This window comes from Anser anser, assembly GCF_964211835.1.
Source record: "Anser anser genome assembly, chromosome: 2".
NCBI lineage: Eukaryota > Metazoa > Chordata > Aves > Anseriformes > Anatidae > Anser > Anser anser.
In genome coordinates, this window is record NC_139721.1 from 159675984 (window position 1) to 159698549 (window position 22566).

A 22566-nucleotide genomic window follows, 5' to 3' on the forward strand; every position below is an offset into this window, starting at 1 on the left:
AGGGGGGGGGATAAGGCTGCTGTTCTTCTCCGCTGGCATCTCGAGAAAAAAGCATGCTTTGAGCAACTGTTTATGTACAGGGGAAAAAAAAAAAAGAAAAAAAAAAACAACTCCTAGATTTCAAAGGGCAAAGCAGTTCAGAAGAACAAGGCTCGCCCCTGGTTTTGCTCATTACCGCCCGCTGTCTTCACACCCTGCCACACTGCCTCCCCCTCATTACAGGGCCAGCCACGGGCTTCTCCCTTCCTCTTGTCAGCGCTGCAAAAAGCTGCAGCACCGCAACCATCTCAAACCCACTGCTGACACTGCAGTGCCTCAAGCTCAAGTTCAGGTTGGAAACAAGGAGACATTTCTGCTCAGAAAGAGCAGTCAGGCACTGGGACGGGTTGCCCGGGGAGGTGGTGGCGTCACCGTCCCTGGGGGTGTTCAAGGAGAGGTTGGACGTGGTGCTTAGGGACATGGTTTGGTGGTGACACTGGTGGGAGGGGGTGGTTGGACCAGATGAGCTTGGAGGTCCCTTCCAACCTTAATGGTTCTGCGATTCTGGGATTTGGTGCACAAGCCTGATTTCTTCCAGCTTTATCAGATCCTTTGGTGTCTGATTCGGCAGGTTCCAAAAGACATTCCTCTGTGAGGCATGGCCCTGCCGTGTTCAGTGGGGATGCTGGACTCAGTCACGCATTTCAGCAAAGCCTGATGAGGTTGTGTTTCAAAGGTGGCTGAAACCAGGAAAAATAAAAGTAAAGTCCACGAGGGAAGGGGTAAGGACCGATTGGTAGGGATACCTACTAGGCCTAGTTCAATTAATGGACTAGGCTACAAAAAATCTAACAGCAATGTGCAAAATCCCCACCTCTCTCTGCCAAGCAGCTGGAAAAGGACCTACAGGTAACATCAGACTTCACGTAATTCAATGCTCCAAAATGCAAGTTTTGCAGGAAAAGCCTCTCTAACGTGGTCTCAAAGCAAAAATCAAGATTGCTGAAGCTACAGAGTCTATATCATAGTCTGCTGCCTGGAAAAGCAAGTCTCTATATACATTTTTATAGACATTTTATGCAGCTCAGTCAGTTATTTTTGAAATATTTTGGACACTGCCACATGAAACACTGATGCATATGAAGCATATGAAAATGAAATAGTTCATCCACCTCGTGTCCAGTGTACCCAGCTATTTCCAAACTACAAATGCAGATATAAATGAAGGCAATCATTACAAAAAAAGCCATTTATTAGGTATGTACATATATACATATACATGCAAAATGATTTTATACACATTTACACAGGTTCAATTATTAATACAGTGCAAAAATGTCTAAAAAGGTACCAGCCCACCTTCTATAAACCCAACAGGTCTTTGGGAGAAGAGAAAAAACACAGAAAATAAACAGTTTCATAAAGTGACTATGCACTGCGAATCTTTTAAATTAATGAAGTTTATTCTTTGCCAATTTCCTTGTGCTATGCTGCTGGGTGAGGAAAAGAATTTCCAAGGGACTTATCTTGAAAACTGACAGAGTTAAAGAGATACAAGTCAAACTACATTAAACAGTTTGAAGTCGAACAAAAAGGGATGGATTCCTGTTTGGGGATTTGATTCAACACCAGCATAATCCCACGTTATGAGTCAGATTTCATGTTCTCAAACTGCAAGTCATTCTTTTTTATTAAATCTTAAAGCACTGAGATCGATGTAAGCTATTCTATTCCTCTTGCTGTTTCACCGGACAAAAAGTCTAATTGTATAAATACCACAGATACAGAAGCCATTCTAAATAACGCAAAATAAAAACTGGTTTCAAACAATGCTTGCTCTTCCTCGCTCCCCAATCACAATCCAAAACCACAAAGTGCACAGATACCAATGCACGCAGATTAATCCACACCGATTCCTTAGCACAGGTTGCACATGTTACAGAAAAGAAAAGGTTGCAAAGGGATCAAGCAAACAGCAAACCGGAACTCTGTCCATGAGCAGAAGAGACCTTGTTGCGTCCTCTGCCTAATCCACAAAGCCAAAAAAATTACATGAAGGCAGAATTGTACCGAGTTTGTTTAACAAAGCATTCTCAGGAAAAAAGAAAGCATTGAACAAAAGCTGATTTGAATTTTTATCAACTCTAATGATGTTAATTACACGAGCTATTTGAACACCTTGCTGTACCGCTCGCATTGCGGAGCTGCTGCTCACATCACCTGGCACAGAGAGGTGTTTGCTTTAGGATAAAGCAGTCGGATGCTCGGGAAGCACCAGGACCATTACACTTTCTTCCCATCAGCTAAATAAAAGGCTGAGGAACACAAAGCGCATCATGGTTCACTGGCCCCCTGCTGTCAATGCTCTGTGTGCCTGAGGCCATGGCAGACCGGCTTTCTGCAAGCCCGTGGAGAAGCAGTAAAGCTCTTTAGGATTCTCTCGTCTGAAGGAGGCTGAAAGGGTGGGGACGGGGAGTTGGATGGCACTGCTGCGGTCCCTTTCCCCAGGTTTTGTAGCACAAATTGCCTCATCCTTTCTCCAGGGGATGAGATTCCCGTGATAAGCCACGTCCTGATTACACCCCAGGTAACCCAGCATCTTTATCAAAGGGTTAGTTTCCAGTAAGAGACTTCTCAGGTTGTCTTTAAGTATTTTTTGTAGGGGGGTTGTTTGTGCATTTAGTTTTGTTGTTTTGTTTTTTCTTACTTGTAACCCAACATCACGGCTTGATTTCCTTCAGCCTCCAATCACACAGAAAGAGAACCTTGACAAGTAAAATGGGGACTGAACTGTACGGAAACTTAAAGCTTGACAGCACTCAAACTCCCACGTCTGTGGGGTCATCTGGGTGTCTTAACGAGAATGGTTGAGTCCTGGCTTCATTCATCCACTTACCGCCAGTTTTGTGCCAGAGTGAACGACGGGCAATCCATTTTAATCCACTCCCCTAGAACGGAATAGCATTACGGCACAGAGCTCTAGCTGTTTTCATAACTGGCTGGCTAAAACATTCCTCCATCACTTCCACTAGGCTATTCCTCACGGTTTAAAGGACCTCATTACATAATTGTTACAGTAAGTGAGCTAGGATGGGGTGGAAGAGAAATGCCTCTATTTTATTACCGGAAAAAGCTCTGGAACCAAGTCTCTGGATGTCCTAGGAACTGTTCAGGTTATAACAGGCTGCAGGTTGCACTCAGATGCATCCCAGAAGTGCTTCCAAGGTACAGCACCACGCGTTTCTAGTCTAGCAGTCCACTGAAACTTGCAACATTTGTATCTTGAGATTTCAGGAAAATGTACAGAGATGCGAGGAAATAACTTTGTTAAGCATTTCTGCAAACTCAGAAAGAACTCTGCATCGTGTTAAGCTCTTTGCAACCACTAGAGGTAGAGACTATGCAGGAAAAAATAAGTCTTTGGTGAGAGACTGTTGGTGAAGGAAATGGGGTCACCAGAAAAAATAAAAAAATAAAGAAATCTAGGACCATACTGGGACAATAACACACCTACAGTTCCCTACATCATCTCAGTTTGAGTCTTTGCAATCCTTCAGGGACAGCTGCATCAAAATGCTATGCATTTTTTAAACACAGGCAGCCTAAAGTATTCGTATACGTGCTAAAATGCCCATATGCACCTCGGTATATCACTTACAAGAATACCCAGTGCAGCAGAAGTTAAGAAACTCAGCTCCTAAGTACTATGTTCAAAAGTGCACACTCATAAATTCTTCTTAGGGTAAGAACTCAACACCATTAACTAAAGGTGTTTTATATAATAAAGAGAACCTGCTCTTGCTCTCCATTACTGGAGGTGGCTTTCCACTCACCAGCTATTCGTTTTTCTGAAGGTGAAGGAGTCAGTGGCCTGTCGTAAGTAGGCTTGGAAGATTTATTATCTGTACAGACCAAGCAAACACGGAACTGCCCTTACAGTAAGAGTGACCTTAACCGGGGAAATAAAGGCCACCTGAGCTGAAAGGTCACTAATATCCCCTTGGTTTATTTTATGCTGCCCCAAGCATATTTGTAATTAATCAACAAGCACGTACTTAACTAAAATGCGCTGCATAGCCAGGAAATATTTAAAACCTGTACGGTTTTTAAAGCAGCCACAGCCTTTTCCTTCCACTGAAAACTCAGAAGAAATATCCTGAACCTCATCCTAACATTTTTTCCCATTGATAATGAACTCATCTAACTATGGCAAACTACTCCTTTACTTACACTCACCAAGAGTCTACAGCCAGAAGTGTTACCCACCACTTTATCCTCACTTTACAATACAATTTTAGTCTTTTCAGAAGCATTTCCACGCCAAGACATCGACCTGCCAAACTGTCACAGAGCCAGTAAGACAAACGGCAAAATGCTGCCTCGGTGGTAGCAGTCAAGGAGTAAGAGCCTGTTTTAAGGTTAACCTCCATCCGCTGACGACACCTAACAAAATCTACCATGCACAATCACCACATGCCATGTTGAATACAGCTAAATTCTTCACTGTGTGTTTGACATTACTACGGGATCCTGCTTCGTTTCAGGTTGCTTTGAGACACCCTCCTCGCAGTAACCACTGTCACAAATCTTTAAAAATACTCCAAGCTATTTTTGCCCGTTTTAATACAAAAAAAAAAAAAAAAGCTGTAAAAAGAGAATAGCAAACCCAAAGTCTTTTTCATACTCCATAGTCGGGCTGTTTCTCCATGAGTTGCCTTGTCAGTATCTGGTAGGAAGACAGAGATGCCACTCCTATGTGAAAAGCTATTTGCCAGACGTTCCGTAATCCGTACAAGTAAACGTTGCATAAACAGACAGAGAAAAAGAGTATAAATGTCTTCACTTTCCTCGTCGAGCTGTAGAATAGGTACAAGTAACACTACAAAAGGACCAGAGAGAAATCATTAGCATTAAAGTACATATATGCAAGACGAGTTATACATATATACAGGCAAGCTGGGGACTGCTGGCACATCCATGCCCCTCAGACGTGCCTACCACTGCTGCGACCACTGAGAAGCTCAAAGCTTTCCTCCTACTCCCATACTGAAAGGTCCTCTGAGAACAGCAGCCTCAGTCCAGAACCTGCTGGCTAAGCGTAGGCAGGAAACGAAGCCTGCCAGCACACTCGGCGTCCCTCCTGCCCACCTCAGCCTGGACAAAAAGGAGTCTAAAGTTTGAGCCAGTTTTCCAAACCCACCTGTGATTCTTGCAAGGCAAAGGCTCAGAGGCAGGAAACAAGCAAACCCCAAACTGCTGCTGCTGGATTTGCTCTTGGGGTAAGTAAAGGACTTCATTCTCTAGACTTGACTTGGCAGCAAGAGCATCATTTCTGCTAACATGGGGCTCAGAGGTGTTTGGGGGCTTTTTGTATTTTTAAACTCGAAACCAGCTGGAACCCACTTGCTAAGCAAGTGTGAAGAGCAACAAGCCTTACAGGAGAGAACTAAAAACTTCACAAATTGCTGGCAGAAGAGCTACTTTTTCTAAGTCAGGCAGTAACAGATCAGGCTTTCTCACTTGAGGTCACAGCTTCCAACTGTGCCGATGACACAAGTAGATACCATGAAGTAGAAAGCACTTCACATTTGAGCTCAATTTATGCTCAAGCATTTTGTGAAGATGACTGCTACAGATCAAAAGGATAAGAAAGAACACTTTTTTTCTAAGCTTCTTTAGCTTCAGGTGCTAACTGGAATAAAGCAGGACACAGCCTTTCTGTGTGATGACCGACTTGCATCCAGTTTTCAGATCCTGATTTTTATCTCCATTTTAAAGCTCTGCCATAAGCAGAGATGTAAGAAGGCTGAAAGACACTCAATTGTCTATTACGATACAACAAATAGCATCGTTGCAAGTTTTAAATATTACAGATAAAGAGAAGCCTTCAGATAGCTATCCCCAAATTTGGTTGGCCAAAGGCAACAGCACTAAAACACATTGTGTTTTACTTTGTCAATTAGCATCCTAACTATAGCAGCTTCCTGTGACAACAGGCAAAATATAGAAGATTTTGCAAACAACATATTTCCCTGAAACCTAAAGGTTGTGGACCACTGTTTTAGGCATTTAAGAAACCTTTCAGAAAGAACCTGTTTGGAGCATACGTTATTTTCCTCATTCAAACTCTTCTCCATAAGGAGGTCAGAGAAAATAATCCGTTAGAAAAAAGACAATCTAAGGAAGCTGGGAACTGTATTTGTCTCAAAACTTTTGACTAAAAATATCAAATATTTGACTTAAGAATAACTTTTCACGTAAATTACAAGACTTTCAGTGGTGGTGTTATTCTATACGTGCTTTGTCTTTCAAGGTGGTTATGCTACAAAAGCCCATCACTAGGTCAGAAAGACAACATGCCAATCACTTTGGGAAGAAAGGCATCTTTGGGCTAGCACTTATTTATCACACTCAGCTCCATTTGGCATGCCACAGCATGGAAACACTGAAAAAGCCTGCAACTCTGATTTGACAAGGTCAAATTGTGCTCTTAATTATATTTGTGCCACTTCACTGGAGCACCTCTGTGGAATAGACTAGATAGGATGCTAAAAAACAAGTTGTTCCTCTGCTTAGCTGAAAATGGTTTTGTACTGTAACACATAATATCAAAACTCAGAAAGCGTTAAGTTAACATACCTGGAAAACACAGGCTAGAAAAGGTAGAAAAAAAGCTATCACGTTTCCAATTACTTCATGGTCCTCCTGTTTGGATAAAACAACAAACAAGGAATTAAATAAACTACACTTTTTTAGCAAGTACTACTCGATATTTTGGAATACTCTATTTCATCAAGTACCCCTCATCCTAGTTTAAGCTGTTTGACTGGAACAGTGTCAAACAGCAGCAACATCAAAACCATTCAACAAGATACCAAGAACTGAGGCTTATGTGACAATAAATAACTAAATAATGATTATTATAAACAAATAAATAAAACTGAGAGACCCTGAAAGATCAGGACACTTTTTTCCCCCTTTTTAAAGTTGTTTGCGGTTACGTATTTAACAAAAATTACACAGAAGCATTTAGAACAAAATACAAGAAGGAAAATAATAATAATATAACCAGCCAGCCTAGCAAGAGTAAAGTATTTCTCCAAATTTCAGTGTCACCAGAAAGAAGTAAAATGCAATATGCTGGAATATACAACAAAACACACAGGTTCTAGCAGGTGAGCAATCAGAACTGTCCAGTTCCTGGACAAACAAAAGCTTTTTGTGGAGAGATGTGTGGTCTGCTATGAAGCAGAAAAGCCACCCCTAATCTGGTTACAGCAATAACTCTCTTCCTTCATCCCATTTTCAGGTTTCAACCCAACCAGGATTACCTGAAATGAATGCTCTGCTAGGTGAACTCCTCGAATGAGATTCAAAGCCCCACACATGATGTTCAGAACGAGGGACAGGATCCCCAGGGGAGTCACACGTTGCATTCTGTAAGTAGGGACTTAAATAAAAAAATAAAAAGAACAAAAAAAGAGAATGAAAAGAGAGCCATTAGTGAAAGTTAGCACTACTACTTGGAACATTTCAACATAAAGCAACTCAAATCAGCTTATCTGGATTTCCCAAACCTTTCATGCTTGCTCCAGAGAAGACCAATTATGAATAGAAACACATTTATTGTTGCATTACACTGCTCATTTTTTTGGACATCTAAAAATATACAACAGCTCTGGAGTATTTTTTTGAACAGGTTAAGTAATAGAATTTGTTCTTGAACTATTTAGCATTGATTTCTTCTTTTGTGCTGCATATAGGTATTTTTCAATTGTTTATTACAGCAGATTAACATAACTGGCCATTTTTCACGGGTCAGTAAAAAATCAGAGTCTTTAAGCACTCAAAGGGATGGTAAAAACCTTAGATTTTTGGGACACGTAAGAGCAAGAGACCAATTTGTTTCCTCCTTAACTGGTAACCATGCATTTCTCTCCACGGACAGTTTGAGGGTTTAGTCTAGCACAGGGAAATTCAGTTTCACCTGCACCATTTCCATACCACACTTGGTGCCCTAATTAAGCCGCTGCCAGAATGTAATATAAAACTGGTCAAACCAAGGACTTAGGTGCCCTGCTGCAGGAATATTTACTGGGGCGGTTCTCAAGATGACACCACCTCTGGTCTCGTCAGTGCCAGTCTTCAAGGGAGACTGACAAATCACAATCAAAACTGGGGCCTATGGATTGGATTCTGAAGTTTTTGGCCTTTGAGACACATTTTACAGCCCGCTACAGTTTCTTTCATCCCCTTTCTGCCCACATCTCAGAGGTAGGGAACTACCCGTCTCACCTCCTCCACTACTAGCACTTGCTCAAACACCCACACACCCAAACACCGTTTCTTCAGGACGACCTAATTAATACATACCTAAGGCCAAAGCAATTATTATTGATTTGTATTTAACTTTGGAATTTGCCAAAGAGCATGCCTATTTGTGGTGAGCCGCGGATAGAATATGGCAAGATAGAGCACTTTCAGCCTAACAATAATAATGGCAATTTGCACCTCAGGCATCAAATCCAGGTCCTCTCCTGCACCAACATCCAGAAGATACGGGACAGAACGGATGAGCCCTCACGAGGTCTCCCCAGTCTCAAGACGTTCTGTTCCCTGACCAGCTGTAGCAAGCTCTTGACCAGGAGATAAACTATGCAAGACAGTGATCAACTCTGGTTTTGCTTCAGTGCAAGGTGAAATACCCGCACCTGCTTGAGCACTGCACTACTGCGTGGCTTAAAAACACTTGTGTCTCCTCCTTTAAGAGAGATTTTGATAGATGGATGTGAAAAAGCTTGGTGCCAAATTACTACAGGGATATAAATCCTCTTTTATAAATGTCTATGTAATTAATTTCTCTGGCACGCATTCATACCTCCATAATTTCATCCCGAAAGCTGCTGCAAAGGGAACTGTATTAATCTCATTTGCAATATGTCACATTATTTAGTATTACTGTGTATTATTGTCACACACATTTTCATGTAAATAAATGGTGCAAGAAACCTGATCATTTAAAGGCAACTTTACTTTTCTGCTATACAGGGAAATTTAAAATCCAAGCAACAAACATGTTGGTACAGCTTCTGTTCAGTGTGTTTTTATACTGACTGCGGCATTCAGTTTCCTATTATTTTTGATAAATTAAATAATGTTGCAGCTATGTATTTCTCTCTCATGGAAATTTCCTGATAAAGACTACCATTTCTTCTTCCTGAATTGCTAAGATTTGCTTTAGAGGCAGGCTGCGTCTCTCAAACAAAAAGAAATCATCAAGTACAAGTGTCGTTCACTGTACAGGATCCTGCAAACTACACGCATCAAGAGTTTCCAGACCCCAGTGAAGAACAAGGGGGAATATATTGCTTCTGCAGGCTGAAGACAAAAGCATGAAATATTATTTAAAAGTGACATTTTTGCCCACTAGGATAAAAAGAATTGCTATCACAGATGCAGGGGAGATTACAGTATCTAGTTGCTCAGGGCTCACAGTCTGTGAAAACTGATCTTTAAATTGTTTGCTGTGGAGCTTTGTTTCTGCTGGATCTTTCTGAGGTTTAATCCACAAACTGCAATTGCACAGAGCAAGAAAAATGGGTACTGCTAGGACAAGATTATTACAATTCTGCGTGCAGATTCAATCACGTTTGCATAAAAACAGTTTAATACAGGAATTGTTTATTACATTAAATAAGAGAACGAGAGGCCATAAGCTCTGTTAGTCCAGGACAGCATAGTTTTGCACACACACACACACAATTAAATGCTAACTGGGATTCAAACTGATCTGATTGTTCAACAGAAAAGTCAGGCACTTCAGAGTACAAGAACTGCGCAGAGGTATTCTGGGCACCGTGGATTAGTTAGCACCCTGGAAAAATTTATCTGCAGGCTTCGACAGGTATAGAACAAATCTGTGAAAACACACTTGAACAATGAAGATGAGGAAATTTATAAAAGATTTTCTGAGCAGAAGCCCCTGGCTATTTAACTGGCTGACATCAGTGCCAGTGCCATACTCCATTCCGTCTCTTCAAGAGTTTGACAATGACTCACATACACAAAGCTCCAGATAAAGACAGCACCGGGAGTGAAAAGATGAAATCGGATTCAAGCACTTTAAAAATAAAATACAAGCAACTGAAAAACAGAGATGTAAGAAGAGGTTATCAAATCTTCAAAAAACATCTTGAAAAGGACTCTGAAGTGCTCCCCGTGTGCCTACAAAAGACTAAGAACATTCATCAAGGGGAGCACAATGCTGCATAATTTAATAGCGTGCTTACTAGACAAATAGTACAAGTTGTTCTTCCACTTCCTATAGCCAGTTCTGATGAGAAAACTCTCCCCTTGCACAGAAAGCTACTTCCATTTCACTTTTCTTTTATATATACACCCCATTGCCTTCCAAAGCTTCACCAGCCAGCCTAGATTGAGGCACAAGGTTAAGCTTTTGCAACAAAGGCTGAGGCTGTGCAGATGTTGATCAAGGATACAGTGTTGGTGTCTTTCTAGGAAGAATGGGGCTGGATTTAGTTAACAGATGGAGTAATAAAAGGAAGAGAGAATGAAAAAAAAGAAAAAAGTCTTGTTTCTATATATACACTGACAAGGACAAAACTACCCTGGATTTTCAGACTCCTTTCACACTACAATGAGGAAGAGGCAGGGGATGTGATCGCACAGCTGAACAGACAGGAGCGGGTTACATCCACATGAGGAGACTGATGTTTTGATCAGTCCAGGATTTCTCGTCAGTACAGAATGCAGACGTGATTAAATTCTGCTCTCCTGTAAGCACTTCAGCATATGCTCAGTAAGACTCCTGTATTGCAGAGCTGCAATATAAATAACATTAATAAGGCAACAGACACTGCGCACACGGCTAAACTTAGAGCAGCTAAGTGGGATTCAGCAGCTCGGTGGTGATGAGAGGAGAGGAATAAACCAGGAAAGCTGACTCCAGCTGATGGAAACAGATGACCATAAACACAGCCCTTAAAATAAAGATGGAACAATTTGTGTGAGTATTTGGGTTAGAACAGAGAGGGGAAAAAAAAGCCAGAAACACAAGCCAGATGGAAAATAAAAGAAAGCAATTAGGAAGATGAGGCAAACTGAAAACATATTTCTGATCTGTAGACACAGACTAGCTAGCAAATGTTCACTGGCACTGAAACTGTTCACACTAGTGCAAAGAATTTCTAAGCCCTGCCACACCATGAAAATATTTAGCCTCCAAGCACGGTTTGGAGGCACACTTACAAATCTGACTTGTAAATCAAATGTTTTCTTTTCTGTTTTTAATTCTTCCTGGTCACTGATCCTTCTCATTTCACCTTAAAATACCTTTGTCAAATTAGATTCCAGCTCATCCATCAGAAACATTAAGACCAAGCAAGTAGAATTTAATTTTGTTAATGCTTCATAAGCCAAGAGCAACAAAAGAAGAAGAAATACAACCAAGAAAGTACCCCAGCTGCATTTCAACTGCAATGCTGATAGGATTAAAATCATTTTATTTTGCAAAGTAAGTAGGCAGGACTTTGACTACGCAACTGAAACACAAACAAGAAGACACCAACTTCAGAGAAAATTAGATAGAGGGTAACACTTTTGAAAGTGTTTGAAGTGTTTGAAGTGTTTAAAAATGTCAGCTTTTGTTAGAGAAAGTTCCCTGGCCAAGCCTCTACACATTGTTTGTACAGACATATCATCTTCCAGAATTTTAGTCAAAGGCACTAAATTTTAAAGAACGGGGTAAAAGCAGAAAGTGCAGGTGTGAGAAAACCCAAGATGGACAGTCTGAGAGTTCTGCCCTCGGCTCAAACACGTTCTTCTGATCTTTTCTTCCCTCTGGGCTGAAGTAACTCAACGAGTCTGTAATTACATATCTTCTATCTGAGTCTGCAACAGCCGGTGAAATACTGGAGCTGCTTCTGCCAAATCAAATTTAACAATCAGCGACTTTAAAAGCAGGATACTTTCACATGCAAAATGCCAAGCCCGGTTATAACTGATTGCCCATGTGGAGCAGCTTATCTAAAACTGGGGGAAAAAAAGCACTACCCTGAATACTTAACGCATACCTGCTACAATCCAAAGCCCACACGCTCTTCGATATGGCAGAAAGGCAAGAAAGGCAGTCTTTTCTCCCAGGTTTCTTTCACACCACCCCTACTTCTCAGTGCAAAAGGAGCAACTGCTGCTATATGCTTTCATATATGCTTCGCTGTCCTTTGCAGTTAGGTTCAGGAAGTCTGCTGTCACCTGTGCAGAGGAGCAACTTACCAACCTCCACATGAACTTCTGCGTGCCCACCGTTAGCCACCCCGTTCATCAGCTCCGCGTCCTCCAGCTTCAGCTCAACCGGGGGCTGGAACTTCAGCTCCTCCTCAACCTTCTCCCAGTTGACCTTCGCTTGAGAGCCGCTCGCACAGTTAAAATGCCATTTTACTTTCTGAATGACGTTATCTGAAACGTTACAAAAACACGCTTCAATTAGCTCTGCAGAATTTTAGGTCACTATTCATCAAATCACTACATTCTTTTCTTTTTGGATTTTTTTTAATTACTTCCCTCATTTCTTACTAGTTTCAGGTATAAAAGTTTACTGTGGGTTAGCAAACAAAAGTACCTTCCCTAGGGATTTTATATCACACCTAATCCCTTCAGGATGCTCTAAATAACCCATCTCTACATCCTGCCTGCTAGTGGACTAAAAACAAACTTTCATATTTGGGGTAGATGTAACATATTTTAAATTACCCATGAACTACCATGAGGCCTGAATGAAGCAAATCCATTTCATGTTTTAATAATGCCAGGGATTAGGGACTTTTCAGCACACAGAAACTAATTCAACCCACATTTGCGTTGTGAAACAATTCTGAGTGGCAGAGGCAATTGCGGTGACTCCTCCAAACTGTGAGCCACAGATTTAGGTGCAGATAAACCTGCACCATCTCTCACACTTTACATTTAAAACCACTCATAAGCGAGTCCCTTTTCACGACTGCGGCTGCAGGTTTGACAGGAGTTACCACAGCACTGAGACAAAGCTGAGAATGTGTCTGAGGAAGAACTGCCCACACACCCAGAGCTGAAGGACCAAGCCGTGGATACTGCTGCTTCCTATTTAACTGTGCAAAGACATGGGCAAATTTCAAATGCTTTGGCAAATAAAATTCAGTAACATTAATTCTGCTAAGACATCCTATAATGAAAATCCAGCTCCTTAAAATATTGCTATGCTAGAAGACTTGCATAGATTGACCACAACTACTGCTGGTTATGATACATATGGAATAGCTTAAGTGTGAGTTTAGAGACCACACAGGACCTGGATGTTGTGCTAGAATACACGGAGCCATAAGCATTCATCACAGAAAAATCCTATATTTTACTTCAAGTTAGCTTGCTATAATGATCTGTAACTACCAGGCAAAAGGTTAAGATCTGACATATCAAGTGCATCTTAGATCCAAACACAAGAAAATCACGCAGCATTAGGTAGACTCAGTAACAAAATACGGTACGACATTAAAAATGAGAAAAATGCATTTGCTTTTAAAAGGAGCATTATGGAATTAAAAGAGGCTAAAAATTCTTAACCGAGTTAAAAAAAAAAAAGGAATAATTTGGATCTCAGCATAAAATTACACCTGGAATGTACCCAGAAAACAAACCCCCCAAACATAAGATGGCTGTATAATGCGCTTTCCTTGGGGATTTCTCAATCTTTTAAGCGCAGGCTTAACGATATTACAGAAATCTGGGTAGAAATTTGCTAACCTACTCCAGTATCTTATCCTTTCCCAAAATAGAGTTTCTCGCTGCAAAGAAAACATGTTTTTCAGAGGTGTGAGGTTCAGCAGAGCATCTGCTGCTTAGCGAAAAAAAAAAAAGAAAAAACAACATTTATATCAGGTTAAAAAAGAAACACTAGGCATGATTATGAAGTACTATGTGAATATAAGTCGTGCCAGAAGTAAATCTGTCCCTAATAATCTATTTTGTTTCCCTTTTTCCTTGTACCCATCTGTCTCCACCTGTCAGATTTCTTTTTAATTAAGTTATAAAGTGTTTGAGATGTGGATTTCTTTTTCTTCTGCGCTTGTTTATTAACCACCACAACGTTTTGCTCATCTGTTACAGGGGCTCTCAGGAACTGGAGGAACAATAATCTAATAGTTTAATGCAGTTACAAGACCTCCCCCCTCCTCCTACACAAGTCTGCAAAGGCACACACACAGAGGGTCATTTTTATGATCAGGCTTTGGCCAGGAGACATTACTTAACAAAAGAAGTATCAGACAAGAAATTCTTATTTGAGAACAGAGCTACAAACCAAATTCCAGAAAAGCATATGGTCTGGAAGCTAAACTGATGCTCGTTGTATCATAGGAAGCAGCAAATTCCCACTGAAGCTCTTCCAGGAAGCAAAACGCCATGATGGTTGAGTAATTGCTGGAACAGATCGCCATGCAGGCAATATCCCCAGAAGAAAGGAAACTGAAATACATGTAAAAAGTAAAAAAGCATTATCAACATAAAAAGGTAGAAGGGTCATGCTGAACTTGAGAAGTAAACTGTGCTTTCTATCGAAACAAAATGTACAGACTGCACTGACTGGAAGAGCAGACTAAAAAAAACGTGTCGGTCCTGCAGCCCCTGCCAATCCATCACTCGCTACAACTCCTTCGGCAGGCCCGAGCATACTGAAGAACAAAACACCAATATGTTTTAAATTGCAACATCAGTAAAACCGAGGGCATTACTTTCCCAGACTGGCCTTAAATCAGGTTAATAACAAAAGAGGGGGCCAGAAAACAGCAGAGGGAAGGAGATTTACAAAGAAAGCACGGTGGTGTTCCACGAACAGGAACAAGACGGCTTTTCACAGGAAGCAGGCAGAAGTGTTCCTCGTGCCCCTCGAACACCTTGACTTTGTATTAACAGCAAGAGGTAGGGGTCAACTTGCACAAAACCAAGGACGCTTTTACTGCCACGTCATCTATAGCGAAGTAAGATGATTTTGCATCAGAGACAGCATAATAAAAATTCTCACCTGAAAGGGTCCCTCTAACAAGAAAGCCGTATTTATACAGAGGTTTTTACCCACAGATGCCCCAAAACCTACCAGGAAACTTAACGGGTTTCATCAGACCAAACTGTAGGGGTGTACTTAAGGACGAGAGCAATCCCTCCAGTCTAGACTTCACTAAGTAAGACAGAAGTCAGGGAACCTAGCTCAGGTGGCAGCACTCACAATGTAGAGCTAAACCTCTGCAATCCCCACCACAGTCACACACTCATAATTACCTTTAAAGAACGAGGAAATCTTTTCTTACAGGCTAGCAATTTGTTAGCAGTATTTCAGTACAAAGACTGCATTTTGAAGCTGAACAGTTACGCTTCCTGTATTTTCTCTCTTCTGCTGTTTCACCTTGCTTCTCCCAAGCACCAGGTGGTAAGAGAAGAGGAAATGGCCTTAAGTTGCACCAGGGGACGTTTAGGCTGGATATTAGGAAAAGCTTCTTCACCGAAAGGGTTGTTAGGCATCGGAACAGGCTGCTCAGGGAAGTGGTTGAGTCACCATCCCTGGAGATGTTCAAAAGACGTGCAGATGTAGAGCTTAAGGACAGTGTTTAGTGGTGGATGTGGCAGTGCTAGGTTAACGGTTGGACCAGATGATCTTAGAGGGCTTTTCCAACCTAAATGGTTCTGTGGTTCCATATTTCATCCCTCTCACAGGGAAATATTTGTGGTTTCTATTTTATCACACTTCTATCTACTCATTATACTGTGTACTTGGGATTTATGGCTCTGATGAGCTCCGTGACTGCCTAATTAGTCTGCGTGTGTTCCCTAAACTCCCTTTGTCCCCAGCTCGCAGCTGAGAATCAACACCATGCCTGTGTAAAACTACTTTTTCCCATTTGCCAATTATTTATAGCCTTTTTGCCACGTATCTGTTTGCACTCTTCTCGTTTCAGAGCCAGACACGTAACTGCTTTTGTAGAGACTAAAGATTAAAAGCAGCAGAACACATTACTATTAAGGGCGTAAGTTCAATGTGAAGAAGGAATTAAAATGCTAATCTCTGCTTTCCCAATTCATTCGGTGCAAGTTTATAGATCTTATTTCTCCAATCACTCCCCCCAAAAACGGATACTTACAGTTCTAGCTCAGGGTCACTCTAAGTTCTCTTACATTTGCTACCCAGAATGCAGTCACAAGCTAAAACTCATTTTTAAAACTAAACTGGACTGAATAGGAAATAAAATGCTCCTCTCTGAAAGGAACCTTAACTTCTTATAAAAAAGACTAGCAGATCCTTCTCCAGAAAATAAAAGCAGAGATTTAGCATCCACATAGTTACAGGCCACTGTCAAGAGGGAGTCAGAGCAGTTCTGTGCAGGCCAGAAGAAGAAAAGTAGGAGCCCAGGGGGTTTCAGATCACCTACTGAGAAGGCATCAGGAAGATTTGACTGTCACTGAAGAAAGGTGTTTAGGCTCAGTTTTAGGCAGAACTATTGAATTCCAAGGCACTAGGACTCAGGAGATATTTGGAGAAGTTCCACTATTCCCACTGCCACTACTAACAAGTATTGCCCATCGAGCTGAACGCATTTGCTACAAAAAATAACAACTGAAAGGAGCAATTCGTAACAGATGTTCACCTAAACTGAGCAGGGGCGGTGCAGCTCTGGCGCTGACAAAAAAAAGTTTCAAAATATGGCTAGGGTTTACGAATCTATGATAGGATTTCCTATGCGAGCTAGGAACTGTAGGATACCCCTAATTCTTAAAGTTGTACCAATCCCCAGAACAACCACCTAAAGAATTTGAGGCAGAAAGCAACCAACAGAAGCAGTGGCTTACTGGATGCTAAGGTCACGTCCTTTTGCGGTGCCTCGACTTGGATACCGGGCCAGAATCGAGGACAACGCCTTTAATCTTCTCCTGCATTCCAGGAAGTCCTGGTTGAAATGAAAATCTGTGGAGGCTGAGAGGGGAAGCCCGTCCCTCACCCGCACCACGCAGGCAAAGAAGATCATGGACATTCTCCGCTGGAGTACTCATGAGGACAACCTGAAAACGAAATGTGGTTAACGATCCATTAACGGATGCCACCTCGGTTATTTACCAGCCACTACACAAGCCCAAAACATCTCAAGGTAAGAGTTTATTCACCACTGCTACTGACCAACCCCTCGCGTACCACTGCTGCCACTGCAAAGCGGACAAACCAGCCCCAAGGATCAGAGCTGCGTCCCTCTGCTGCCTCTCTCAGACAAAAAAGTGAGGCTGGGGATCTGACATGGAACTACCTGTCTGAAAAAATTCACTGTTTTTCCTCCTCCTGCTTTACCTTAGCACCAGAAATGCTGAGTAAACTTCCTACAAGTATTTATGGAAAGCAGCTCACTCCCACAGACACTCTGCAGCCTCGTTAAGTCTCCAGTTGCATTAGCGCTGCAGATCAGGCCTGATTTTCCAGTGTAACACAGAAATAGATTTTAAAAAAATGGCTATAGCCCATCGGGCTCTTTTTACAGAAGCAATTATGGCTAAATATAGAATAAATGCTGCTCTCTCTCGACGTCTTACTCTTTATCAGGTCACCATCTCCCACAAAAAGTTATTACGGGGATTCACCTGGTACATTCACATCACACAAGAGATCTGTCCTTCGGACATGCCACGAGTAGTCAGCACCAGATGTTAGAGGACTAACGCAGCTCCAGTCGTCTCTGAAAGACAAACCATAATGAGCAGTTTAGATAACTCACTAATGACCCTTATCTGTACCAATATGTAAAACCTGCCTGCAGTGGGTGAACATAACCCGAGGAGTATTTTGCCCCAAGGAAAACAAACGACTCATTTTCTTCACCCAGACATCAATTGCTAGATGCACTCAGATCACCTACTATGAAATAATACGCAAAGTATTTCTGCTGCCCCAATCACCGCCTTTGAAGCGCTGTGAAACAACAGCTCCAGCTCAGCAGACAGGCAGTGATTACCACAAACTCTAGAGGTGGAAAAAAAAAAAAAAAAAAGCATTTACTCTGCTTCAGGCAAACTACATAAATGAAGCATTAGACAAAACAAACCACTGTGAAGTCAAACTTTTGATAGAGGACTGCTGTAAGCAGCCCCATATAAAAATCACGGCCAGTGCTCCAAGTTTGTTTAAAACGTGTCTCACTGTCAAGTGGTTTCACTATCTAAGAAGGTAAGAGAGCAAAGTCCCCTCCAGTTCGGCCGTTCATCATCTCTCTCGCCTGTAGAGCTTGTCGGATGCCTAACAGGAGCTGAGTTCTCACCACGAGCTGCATCGAGAGGGTGTCAGTCCTGCTCCACAGGCATCGTTTCCACAAAACTTGCAAGAACTTAGCAATTTTAGACCAGAATCCTTTTGTCAAAGGTGGCTGGCGTTTGCCAGCAAGTTAAAGCAACAAACACTCTTCCGGGGAACAGACAGAAAGCATAACAAGTCCCTTCCTTAAAAAGTAAATTAAAACTATTTATCTATTTATATATCTATCGAATGTTCTCGTTTCCCTCTCCAAAACACCCAGATGACAACCAGGAAAATGGAAACATATTTAGAAACCAAAGACATTTGCTCTAACATATCTAGCCTACAAAATTACTCAACTCACCGTGCCACTAACAAGAGTTTAAGATAAAAAACGTACACGTATACTCCTCACTACGGACATCACCGCCTGCAGTTAGCTGCCTGGAAAGGCACACAACTCCCCAGCGTGTACAAACCTTCATGCTTCAGGGCTAAAGGCTCTCATCAAGTTATCAGCACACCCCTCAGAGGGGCTCTGTGCTCTCCTGGGAGAGATCTGGTACCGGTCCCCACCCGGAGACTTCCAAACCGAATGCCAGACTGAGCCGGTGCCCCTTCCTAGGAGAGTAGGGCGCTAAAACATCCTGCCACGGCTGTGTTCATCCCAAAAGGCTGTGTTTATTTGTGGCTTTAAATCCGCGTGTTTTTACCTTCGATGGCTAAGGAAACAAGGCTTACACAGTCAAGCTGTCAGTGCACGTGGGCCACGTATTAAAACGGTGGGACGCGCCTTTTAGTTTGGTGAAAACAGGCAAACGCACGGAACAGAAGGGCCACACACATCCCCAGCAGACAGCAAGGTGACGCGGCGACTCAAACCTTCAGACGTCTGCTAGCGGGTGAGCACAACCCCAGGGCAAATCACCTGGGGGCGCGTTCGCCGATCTGCTTCTCACCGAGCTCCGTTTGCGCAGGCTCAAGGCACGTTTGCACAGCTACCGCCCCGCTCCCCAACAGAGCAAAAAGGGAGTAGGGCGCTAGCTGTGCAAACGTTAAAAAAAAAAAAAAAAGAGGTTTTCAGCAATTCTGGGGTTTATTTGGAGTGTAGATGTAGCTGAAAGAGGTGAGAGACGCAGGAGAAGGCAAAACGTAAAAATAATTTAATGCAGCTGCTTCACCTGTCTTCTCACCACCAACAGCTGCCACTCAGCCTCGCCCAACTCTCCTCTCCCCTCCAATTCCCCCAGCACACCTGCTCTGGCACGGCACCGCAACCACCTTTTATTTCTTTTCCACCACAGCCTCATTACTGGCACACCGGAGGTGTTCTGTGCCCACGGCAACAAAAGTTACTAACACACCTCAAATATTTAACCACTCGCAAGCGGTTTTGCCACACCGCCCGTAAGGGAACGCACAGAATCGTGGCATCAGCTGGGCTGGAGAAGACCTCCAAGATCACTGAGTCCCACCACTAAACCCGTCCCAACGCTTGCCCGCCCTCCCCGTGAAGAAAATGCTGTCACAACTTACCAGACCAAGCAAGGTATGAGCATAACCAAGGAAATCTGAGCCTGCTCTTGAAGCCTGACCTGCCCTTTCCTCCTCTGGCCTCTCCGTCTGCGTGTGACTCGCTGCCCAAAGTATCTGCAGCGGCCTTTACGTGGCAGGCCTTTGAACTCAGGTCCCGAACTCTGACAACGTCCTCGTGTCTTTCGATTAATTACACATCAAAACTTCCGGTATTCCAATTAGTAACCCCCTGTCAAGCCCAGCGATTTTACTGGCACGGAGCAGCCAGAACCTGGAGAAAAATGTTTATGTGATAGTTTTAGAAGGAGAGGTTGTAATTTGTGATTGAAGGCTCGTTATTCTCATTCTTTGAAGCACCTGCACTCCCCGCACTTCAGGAGAAAAACGATTAGCATGAGACTCCCCCAAGCAGTACGTATCCACCAGCCTCTCAACAACCAAGGCTCTTCAGGCTACTGCCACAGCAGGCATCTAACCAAAGTCACCCGAAACGCAGTTCCTCCATCCCTCCATCCTCACGGAGCAGCTAACTCTCCCCAGTGACTGCCTAGGGGTTATTAAGGCCGCCTGCGCCAGCCCTCTGACACTCCTGCACCATTCCTCAAGCTCCTCCGGAGAAGAACAGACCCAATTCGCGAGCAGCACGCTTCTACAAACCCTGAACTCCTGCCTCGACTTCTCTGCTTGCAAGCAAGGCTCTGAGAGCAAATGCAAATCCCTAAGCAGGTGAGGGAAGGGATCGCTTTTAAAATGCTGTTCTTTAAGAAGGTATTTGAACCAACCACCAAAAGCAGGAGTTTCCTTCCCAGAAAGGCACAGCACTAGCAGGGAACACCTCGCTACCAGCTCCTCTCTCGAGCGTTCATTCTCTCTCCCTGGTCAGAATTTCCCCCTTCTCTAAGGGCAGCACACAGGCCAGGTTCAAACCCAACACCATGCAACCGTTTTAATCAAGACCTGATCTTACTACAGAAAGCTTTAGTGGACGTTACCATAACCCAAGAGGCTCCCGAAGCGGTCTGAAAAGCTGTTTTTGTACACGGCGGCTCGATATGTGGTAGTAACCTATTGCACCAAGCACCCCTTTCCTCAGCCTGGTCAGATTCAGAGGGAGTCGCAGGCAGCTAGAGGTGGGACGACAGAACGGGAAAGGGATTCAAATTCTCTCAATCAAACATGAAACATCGAAAGGAGCTGCAGCTCCATGTTGATTTGAGCCTCACCCAATAGGAAAAAAAAAAAAGGAACTGAGAAATGGTTTAAAAGGGAGTATGCAAGCCATTTGCTACTAATTTTCAGGATCACAAGGTGGATTTTCTCCTTTTCTCACATATATAGAGGCAAAACTGAAATCCAGTCAAATTTCTCATATTTTAAGACTGCAGTAAGTATATCTCTCTACATCCCTTCTGTCCCTCACCGCTCACACCGGTGCTGTCCGGCTTCCTGAAATCACAGGCCTGCAGAGCACCACATTCAGAGCAAACCTCTCCAGATTCAGCAGTGAACAAGAAATCACCTGAAAGCACAGCATCGCAACTTTTAAAACGCCATTTGTAAATATCAAGAGCCTAAAGGCCACTAAGAAGCCCCCAGGCTTTGTAGTTATCACCGAAGGGAAGTTCAGAGCCTTCCAGCTCCAACCTCCTGCTCAGACACAGGGCTATCAATACCACAAATACCGCGTGTCGCACGGAGCTCGAAGCCCAACGTTCAGCTCCCCCTGCCCCAGCAGGGCCACCCCGAGCTGCCGCCCAGCCCCACGTCCACCTTTGGGAGATCCCCAAGGAGCTGGAGCCAGCGCTCCAGGTGCGGACCCAGTGGCGCTGAGAGGAGAGGAAGGGTCCCCTCTTTGTCCTGCTGGGGACACTTGGCCTTGTGCAGCCCAGGACACCGCTGGCCTTCCTCGCAGCGAGCGCACTTGATGCCCACCCAGAACGCACACACCCAGCCCTCAACAACTTGAAGTCTCCCAAAACCCCATCTCTGTACTTTCAGCAGCTCACAAGCCTTCAGACCCTTTCCCACCCCACTCCATTCAGCACGTTATGTATGCCCAGCTCATCTTCTTCCCCTCATTAGGGGTCCCCAGGGCCCCCCCAAGCATCCTTCCTCACGCCCTTCCAATACCCCACACACCTGAAAGCCGCCCCCCTACCAGGACCCTCCCATACTGACAAGCCCCCACACACACCCGTCAAGTACCCCCACACCCCCAAACCTCCCACACCTCACCCCAGCCCACCTCAAGCCTTCCCCAGCGCCCCAAGCTCCCTCCCCTCACAGCCCTCCACAACCCCAACCCTCACTTCCCTCCCAAGCAACCCCCAAAACCCCAGATCTCCCTCACTTCCCCCTCTACCTTCCCAGAACCCCCCCCCATAACCTCCCTTTCCCCCCACAGCCCCCTCGCCCACCCCCAAACCCTCCTCAGGGTTCCCTCAGCCCCCCCCCAAACCCCACAGCCCCTCCCATACACCCTCCCCATCGCCCCCTCACGTTCCCCAACCCCCGCGGGCACCCTCAAAACCCCTCCCCGGGGCCCAGCAGGGGATGAAGAAGAAGAGGATGAGGATGATGATGAGGAGGAGGAGCAGGGCCCCGCGGCCGCCGCTCACCTTCCCCGGCCGCCCCGCTCCCTTCCGCCCACAGAGGCGGCGGCCAGAGCGGCCGCGGCGCGGGGCACGACGGGAGCGGGGAGGCCGCTGGGCGCCGCGCGGGGGGGGGGCGCGGGA

General features: G+C 43.9%; 1 protein-coding gene across 7 annotated transcripts; it reads right to left on the minus strand.

Moving 5' to 3' along the window:
* Positions 1–1210: 1210 nt before the first annotated feature.
* On the minus strand, positions 1211–22566 carry SEC22C (SEC22 homolog C, vesicle trafficking protein). 7 transcript variants are annotated; one of them, XM_083826245.1, is made up of 10 exons: positions 21252–21572; positions 20824–20955; positions 19832–20102; positions 17647–17741; positions 16870–17079; positions 14333–14496; positions 12274–12456; positions 7311–7429; positions 6619–6684; positions 1211–4858 (listed from the first exon to the last, which is right to left on the minus strand). In XM_083826245.1, exons 5-10 carry the CDS (start codon positions 17049–17051, stop codon positions 4658–4660), a joined length of 915 nt encoding a protein of 304 aa, XP_083682371.1. In that variant the 5' UTR covers positions 17052–17079; positions 17647–17741; positions 19832–20102; positions 20824–20955; positions 21252–21572; the 3' UTR covers positions 1211–4657. The 7 variants fall into 7 exon arrangements, with proteins under 7 accessions (XP_083682371.1, XP_083682376.1, XP_083682372.1 ...); XM_083826250.1 differs by lacking the exons at positions 20824–20955; positions 21252–21572 and adding an exon at positions 22450–22552 and having other exon boundaries at positions 19895–20102; XM_083826246.1 differs by lacking the exons at positions 20824–20955; positions 21252–21572 and adding an exon at positions 22450–22552.

Coding starts and splice junctions, on each gene's coding strand:
- SEC22C (XM_083826248.1), bottom strand. CDS start 17,051: ATGTCCATGATCTTCTTTGCCTGCGTGGTGCGGGTGAGGGACGGGCTT. Junction 14,497..16,869: donor GGACGTGACCTTAGCATCCA/GTAAGCCACTGC, acceptor CATGTATTTCAG/TTTCCTTTCTTCTGGGGATA. Junction 12,457..14,332: donor ATATGCTTTTCTGGAATTTG/GTTTGTAGCTCT, acceptor GTAACGTTTCAG/ATAACGTCATTCAGAAAGTA.